Source organism: Rhineura floridana, chromosome 3 (genome assembly GCF_030035675.1).
Source record: "Rhineura floridana isolate rRhiFlo1 chromosome 3, rRhiFlo1.hap2, whole genome shotgun sequence".
NCBI classification, from domain to species: domain Eukaryota; kingdom Metazoa; phylum Chordata; class Lepidosauria; order Squamata; family Rhineuridae; genus Rhineura; species Rhineura floridana.
In genome coordinates this window covers 89391258-89399707 of record NC_084482.1, presented here as the reverse complement: position 1 = coordinate 89399707, position 8450 = coordinate 89391258, and the positions used below count along the sequence as shown (strand labels likewise).

Sequence of the window (8450 nt, the reverse complement as noted above, 5' to 3'; positions counted from 1 at the left end):
GAACAGCAGTGGGGAATTTCTTCCAAACATTTGCAGCAGGTTGAATCCAGGCACAGACAATCAGAGTTCTATTTGCATATTGGAGATTTCTTGCCACTTCCTTCCGCAGCTGTTGGCGCTCCCAGAAAGCTGCTTTTGAGGGATGGGGGCACCCTGCAGAATGGTGTAGAATATGGCCTGTGAGGCTGCAGCTAGATGGGGGAATTGGCAGCACTTAGGCAGCTGTGGGAGTGGAAAGTATGCTGAATCCTGCCCTATAGCACTATGTTCCTTTTATGATAACCCTTTGCTTCAGCGCATAAGCCACCCATTTTACCTTTTCTTCTTGACATCCTTTTAAATATTTGAAAATACCAGTTTGTCAAGGGCTAATTAAAGGCCTATGAAGGGGCATGAAAACTCCCTGCCTTTTGCATATTTATGTACCAACGGAGTCAATGTGAAATAGATATTGCCCATGGAGATCTATTGCTTCTAATCCCATTTGTTTCTGTAGTAAGTCCATTATTTTTTCTGTGCGCTAAATATACTGAGGTCATTCACCTGTTCCTTCCATAACCTGATTTCCAGATGCTTAAAACAGCCTCGCTGTTTCTCCTAGTAGCTTCCCCACCCCCAATCATTGAATACTTTCCCCATCATTCTGTGTTTCAAAGTGAGCGCCAACTTTTCCTGCAAGTAGGTAAGGAAGTAATTAGGCTGCCTCATTGCCTGCTATGTTGGAAGCCTTTTGCAACTGCAGAGCAAAATATTTTATATATACAAATAAATTCACTGGTTCCTTTCCCAACTGATTACACAAAACTACTCTGATATCTCTGCTTGTAGGGAGGTAGATGGTAATCTAACACATATGTATTGAAGCTATAAGGAAATATATGGGCTTGGAGAAGATATCAAGCACAGATTTAACCTCACACTAGGCACAATTGGTGCATTTTCCTACATTCATTTGATGCTGGTTATAGTCTAGTTCTGTGAGTTCTGAGTAAGGCCCATATGGCTTGGATTCAATGTGCAGCTTTTGCTGTTGATTTTTCAGGCTTGGAAATCTGACCCTCCACCCTGTATTGATGACCTGGATAGCGAAGCTTCTAGAATTGATATTCCTGGAGCACATGAAATTTGTACAAATGAATACTTGATAAAAAAAATGTGATGACATATAGGATGCCTTTCAGGAATGATTTCATGATAATTGTATACCACAGCTGTTGTGACATAATCTCTCATCTGCCTGTTTGCCCAAGTGACACAAAAAACTCCTCCCTTGCCTTATCACTTTTTCTTTTTTTCTCCACCCCCTTGCTTTTCTTACTTCCCATGATGAAGACAGAATGGAATTTGTGAATTCACCGCAATCAGATAGCTAACATGAATGTAATTTATTGTCAGCTTCTTTTCTTCCATATACATATTTACCATGAACAGATACTTAGTTTTCTACATCTCAAGATTTTTTTTTAAAATTGCTTGTGGTTCTTTTTTTATTGCTAAAGAAAATGGAGCATTTCAATTATCTATGAATAAAATGGACTAGAAACGCTTAATATGTAATAAAATTACATTCATTTTTGTTGCATGCTTTATCACATTGATGGTTTTGTGGTTCCCATGGTTACCTACCAAGACAACAAGATTGTTTTCTTCCTATAACTTTTAACGTTTTATGAACTGCTGCATTTGATTGCTCTACTTTTAATGGACATGCAATCTGAGTGCTAGTTTGGTATTTGCGGGGAGGGCAGTTTTGTTACATATTTTACTGATTGTATTTTATTACTGTTTTATTCTTTGTAAGCGGTTCTGAGCACATATAACAGAAAAGCAGGGTATAAAAAGCAATAATACAAATACTAATTTATTATTTCCAGCTAATGAACCCCCCCCAAAGTAGATAACAAAAGTGCTTTTTAGACCTCACATGTCCAGTTTTGCATTTCATCCCATTTACCTTCCTGCAATCCAACAGATTATGCAGATCATCCTGTCCAATTTTCTGGTCTTCAACGGTGCAGACACAGCCTTTTCATAATATTATCAACAATTTCATCAGCTCATTTTTGATCACAAGTCATTAATAACTACAACAATCATGCTGAATGCTGTACTAGTATAAAGATTACTTTCTCTTCCATACAAGACATCATTTTAATTTTATTCTGTATTGGCTAGCTGCAGGAGAAAGTGGGAGAAGAAGATTGTGTGCAACTGACAGCTGAGGAAGCCAATATCCTGATGTTAAACCAAAATCTCTAGCCATAATTTCTAAGTGAATGTCCAGTCTAAGAGTTATTCTGTTTTCAGGCAATTACAGTAGCTGCTGAATATATCAATCCCCCTGGGCAGTAAGATCTCAGATCTCACTAGAAAGGCAGCTCAGATCTGTCAAGGGAGGTGGGAAGGGGAATCATGCCACGTGGGACATTCCCAAATGGAGATTCATGCCATTATTGATCTTTCCCAGGCTGTACAGAATTCTTTGTTGCGAATTAAAGGGGGCACACAAGGTTAACATTCTTGGGCCACATTGTCAGCTGCTGTGTGCATCCACTTACTTCCTGGAGGTGCGCCAATTTCCAGCTGCCAAAAGTGTATTTAAACATAGCGAGGGTTGCAATCCAAAGCACACTTGCTAGAAAGACAAGTCCCATCATATTCAAAGTGACTTACTTCCAAGTAACCATGCTTAAGAATGGGCTTCATAATCAGCAAGTGCATTCAATGTTGAAATAATGTTTTTTAACCCTTTTGTATTGTTCCCCAGTTAAAACTAACTGGAAGCGGAAGAGGCTGCCCAGGAAAGCTCTGAATCTGTGGGAGACTTGAAGGAAAATCTTCAAGTGGATTCTAAAACTGATTTGTATATTTGAAATTCACATTTAAGGAATATTATGGAACTCCAGATAGGATTGGGCTCTTGCTTGGATGACTGTTGTCACCAGTTCCAGGTACTGGTAACTACAGCACCTGACAGTTAGGAAAACAGAATTCTAGTGGTACTGCCAGTTCCAAATGCTCAGAAACTGCAAGTATCACTTAAAAATAAGAGCTATTAAGACAAGGGTGGGGAACCAACTTAGGGCCCTGTCACCTGTCCACGTGCCCTGCTTGTTTTCCCCATACATGGCTCCTGTTACATCACTCTGAACTCCTACAGGATGAGCAAATAAATATATGCATAGAGAAGACTGGGGAACAGCCCACGATAGCACTCTTCAAATACTTGAAAGGCTGATACACAGAAGGGGGCAAAGACTTGTTCGCTGCTGACCCAGAGGGCAGGGCTAGATCTAATGGGCTTCAGTTACAGGAGGGTAGATTTTGGCTGAAGATTATGAGAAGCTTCTGGATAAGAGCAGTTTGACCATTGACCCAATTGCCTAGAAGGCTGGCGAGTTCTCCCTCACTGGACACCTTCCAGCACAGGTTGGCCTGGACAACTATTTGTTGGGGATACTCTAGCACTGGATTTCCTGCATCAAGCAATGGATTTGGAACAGAGATGGCCTCTAAGGCCCCTTCCAACTCAATGATTAACTCTATGGTTCAATATCATACCTAGCCAACTTTGTACTTTGGCCTTGGAAATATGCATGGGTATGATCTGAAGGCACATGAGGCCACCACCTTGGAGCCACATGCATGCCACCTTGGGTTCCTTGATGAAAGAAAGGCAGGATATAAATGTAAGAAAATAAATAAATACTAAGGGCAACATGCTACACCTGCCTTAACTACTCTTCCTAATGTAGCGAAACCAACACAGTGCATAGAGAAATCCCTTCTGCTCTCTCATTCCCAATAGCAGCTTCAGCTTCAGCTGCTCATCAAAGGTCCCAAACATGTCAGAGCTGATGGGCACAGGTGGGAATTCCATGTAAACCCATCCATGTACAATGTTTATGAGAAAATGTGCACATCTGTCAAAGCACTTAGTGTGTGTGTGAGAGAGAGAGACAAACAGAGACAGAGAGAGAGACAGACTCAAACTCCTTGGAAGCAGAATTTTAAAACAGCAGTGTTTTCCGAAGAATAATTATTGTGAGAATACTTTTCCAGCAGGAGGTGGACTCTAAGATCAGTGTTCTTCAACTTTGGGATCCCAGAAATTGTTGGACTACACCTCCCATGATCCCTTGACCAGTGGCTAAGATGGCTGAGGAGGATGGAGTTGTAGTCCAAGAACATCTGGGGACCCAAGTTAAAAAACAATGCCTTATGTCATTCTGACTTTCATAATTTTAGCGTTTCTCTATAATAATCAGAAACACCATTAAATGAAAACGGAACCTATCAGGATTATTTTCAAAGTCCTCCCTTAAGCAACAAAGCCCAATTCTGCACCATTTTTGAAAGCAAATTCTTGCCATTTAACTGATTTGATACATGAGTGAAGGGTGGGAGAAGGAAACCTACAATTGTACATAATATCAGGGAAACCCATGTGATCTGTTTAGGATTTAGAAAAACTTAAGAACAATGTCCATGGGGGTGGGGGTGGGTGGGAGGATGTTCCTAACCACGTCCACTCAGACAGGCACAGCTGTGTCTTCAAGGTTCTGATCGTTAAGGAGTCCTTATTAATTTCAAAATAGATTCTTGCTCTTAATAACAATGGAAAAATAAACATTACCTGGAAGTAGTTTTTATTGCTCTCTAGTGGTGAGATGAGATATAGCACAAGGAAAAGGCAAAACTGCACATTGCAAGCTGGTAAATCCGTGCTACAATTCCGAACACCATATATGAGAATATGCAGCTGTCTTGCACCAAGCAAGACTATTATCACATCTAATCTAATATGACAAGACAGTGGCTTTCCAAAGTCTCAGGCCCCAGTTTTGTGACTTGATTTGAGATCCTTTTAATGGAAGATGCCAAGGAAGCAAACCTGGGCCTTCTGCATGCAAACTATATGCTATATTACTTAGGTATGGCCATTCACATTTAGCTGCAGGGAGTTTGTTCTGAGGCATGGGTATATCAGCTGTTTGCAGTCACTGGTACAGTTCAGTATTATTATCCTGAATAATTTTCTCATTTTGTATGAGAAAGGATTTTTTTCATAAAGACAGTGAGGTGTCATCACTTGTGCTGCTTCCTCACTTATACCTCCCAGCAGACACTCAAAAGTTCAGACATAAAGGAGGCAAATGTGATAACTCCCCAGTATTTCAGAGATGAGCAAGCAATGCACTCCCCACCACCACCATTTCTTCTGCAATATTTTTGAAATGAGCTTGGGCTTGTGTCAGGCCTGGCACCAGTGGGCGGCCAGGTTGGGCCATGACCAAGGGCCCCTGTGGCCCCTGCAGGGCCCTTCTTTAGGCTGGGAGGGTGGAACTCCTGCTCTGCGATCCACACCAGGGTCAGGTTGTGGGATGCAGTGATCCGATGCTGCTGCAGATCACAGAGCACGAGCTCCCAGGCAACACACACACCACCTACCTGCTGCGGCAGTGCATAAGTGCACACACCCTACACACTGTGCGTGCATGCCTGCCATCACCCAAGATTAAGGGGTTGATACCTCTGCCACCATCTTGAGCGATGGCAGTGCATGGGGCATACGCGCTGAAGCAGGAGGTAGGTGTGGCAGGCAGACCTATTTAAATCCCATGCTGCCTGCATCAGGAGGGGGCATTGTGGAGCATGACACTGCTGGTGCCCAAGGGCCCAGCCATGCCTGATGCAGACACTGGCTTATGTTACCAGTGTCTACCTCACAGGGAAGCGTGTCTGCTCCAAATGCGAGACCTCTTTGTGCATCTCCTAATGGGGCAGAAGGCTTCCTAGGAGGAAAAAGGCAAAAAACAGGGAGCTTTATTTTCATTTCACAAGAACTCAAGAAGAGCCTGGCCAGATCAGGCCAAATGGCCTTCTAGTCCAGCATCCTCTTTTCACAGTGGCCAACTAGTTGCCCATGGGAAACCCGCAAGCAGGACCTGAATGCAAAGAGCACCCTCCACCACTCCTTGTGTTCCCCAGCAACTGGTGGGGTATATTTGCTCAGTGTCAACAGAAAGAAGGGCTGGGAGCATCCAGCAAGGAAAGGTGGGCAGAGGCAATGGAGCAAGGATTCAGCTTCTTGGCAGCACTAAGACGCAGAGGCCCACAGAGCATGGCTATGGAAATGTTTCCACTGCCCCTGTGGAATTCAGGCTACATCTCATATGCTCCAAATACGCAGAATCCATCTTCTCTCAGTCCTAGGGCCAGTGGAGACTTGGTAACTATAGGCATTATGTGGACACTCCTTTGTTGATCACCAGTGCAAGGGTTAACCCAAGCAGAAACTCCCAACAAAGAACTGAGGGCCTGACCCTGAAGCAAAGGCTATCATGTTTGGCTTCTTTGAATTCTGTAGCCACAGCCACAGTTTCATTCACAAGGCAGAGCAACGTAGCCCACTGTTGGAGAAGGAGAGGTACCACTGCTCTTGAAGGCTAACCCCACCTCAGCCTCTGTGCCTGTACCTGGGGTGGGGAACCTTTTCCAGCCTAAGGATCATATTCCCTCATGGGCAATCTTCTGGGGGAGCCAAACCAATGGTAGGTACAGCCAGAGGCAAAAGTGGGCAGAGCAATGGATGTCACCTTTGTATAATCCAACCATACAAAAGTCAGAGGTTTACACACACACACACTCACTACCCACCCCTAGAGCTCCCTCATGGCTAGCACGAGGCGTCAACCCAGTGCAAGGACACACTCCAACCAGGTGAAAGCACTCAAGGAGGACACAGAGCAGGGCCTGAGGGTCCCCATCCCTTTTCTGCAGCTTACCTCTGCCTATCGTTTCCCTTGTCTAAATATTCCAAATTTTTTGAAAGCAGGATAAGTTTTTAAAAGTGATTTGCGGAATTCAGGTTCTACTGGACGCTTTAGGGTGAAGACACACTTAATGTGTAAGAAGAGTTCACATTGCTCCAAGCCCAGTTTCATAAAATGATCTGACAGATGACCAAATCAATGAAATAAAGACTAGTTGAAACCCATCCATCTTGCTTCTCCATACCCACCTCCCTCTTCCACTCCTGCTCTGGCTGGGAAAATTGTGAGGAGGAAACATCAGTGAGGAAGAGAGGGGCTGTAGCTCAGTGGTAGAGCACATGTTTTGTTTGCAGAAGGTCCCAGGTTTAATCCCTGGTATCTCCAGGTAGGGCTGGGAAAGAGTCCTGTCTGAAACCCTGGAATGCTGCTGCCAGTCAGTGTCTACAATACTGTGCTAGATGCACCAACGGTCAGACACAGTAGAAGCAGCTTTCCGTGTTCCAAAGGAATGGCAGGAAAGGGGCCTCAGGCAGGGTTGATTTGCCAGTATAGTCTTCTATCAATTCCGTTATGAAGGTAGTTCATTACTTGACTGAAGAACAGGTTTTGAGACCTCTTGCATTCCATCTGTCTTCTGCTTTATCAATCACGCGCACATTCTATCTTTTAAGGTGCTATCTGACATTCTGTCTTTTGCTATGAATATTTTTTGTGGCCCTAATGCAGTTCATTGGCACCAAGAAACTCTCTGGTGACAGAGATAAAACGGGGGGGGAACCCTGAAATAAATATAAGCCTAGATAACTTAAAATACATTCCCGGCAGAAATGAAAATTCTTCTTTCTCAGGGCCCTTCAGCTTATTCAAGGCTTGCAGGGAATGTGAAAGAGCACTCTCCATTTTGGCACTGAAGTTGAATGGTACAAGCTGAACATCTTCTTGAAGTATCTTTTCAGAGATCAGCTCCAGCTCCTTCAAAGCCTGGCCAACTTGCGTTCCATCAGACTTGCTCTTGTTTCCATCCTACCTTGTGCTTTCAGTTTACACTTTAAGCAATACCTACAGATCTGCTTTAAATGTATGGCATGGACTTGTCCTGTATCTATTTAAATGAGGTCTGGATGTGTCAGTGAATGTCTTCTCTTTGTATGTGTTGCTAACAAAACACCAGGCTACAAAAATGCTGATGAAGTTGGCATATCCATCCACAACCAATTACGTTTTTCTCATAACTAATTTCAAAGCACAGGGAGATTGAAGCACTGGGACATGTTCTCCTGTTTGGGTCTAGGAGGCACCTGGGAATGCTTTGGTAGTGAGGTAAGAAGAATGAGCTTTGTTCCTTCTGTTTCAGAGGTCTGAGAGCTCCTGAGTCCCACATGGTGATATGTCATACATCATCTCTTCCTTCACTCAGCCATCGGGCCCGATATGTGGTCCAGCCTCTTGGGCTCTTGTCTGACTGAGAAGCATTGTATATCTGTGCCAACTTGGACTTAATCTTGCCTTCCCAAGCCTGGTCGCCAAGCTCAGTGACAGCAGCCAAGGCCAAGAGGAAGTAGTTAGCTGCATCTTGTTCATCCTGAGGATAAAAGGCAACAGAAATTTATTTATTTATTTATTTATTATTTATTACATTTATACCCTGCCTTTCTTTTCATGCTAGAAACCCAA

General features: G+C 43.5%; 1 protein-coding gene across 7 annotated transcripts in view; it reads right to left on the bottom strand.

Moving 5' to 3' along the window:
• Positions 1-4323: 4323 nt before the first annotated feature.
• Positions 4324-8450, bottom strand: part of SH3TC2 (SH3 domain and tetratricopeptide repeats 2) — a 73060-nt gene continuing 68933 nt past the window's right edge. For 4 of the 7 annotated variants that reach the window (XM_061616866.1, XM_061616871.1, XM_061616867.1 and 1 more), the window contains one exon: positions 4324-8358. In XM_061616866.1, the coding sequence (XP_061472850.1) occupies positions 8167-8358 (192 nt within the window). In that variant the 3' untranslated portion in view covers positions 4324-8166. The remainder of the gene's footprint in view (positions 8359-8450) is intronic. The other 3 variants (XM_061616870.1, XM_061616872.1, XM_061616873.1) reach the window with 1 other exon arrangement.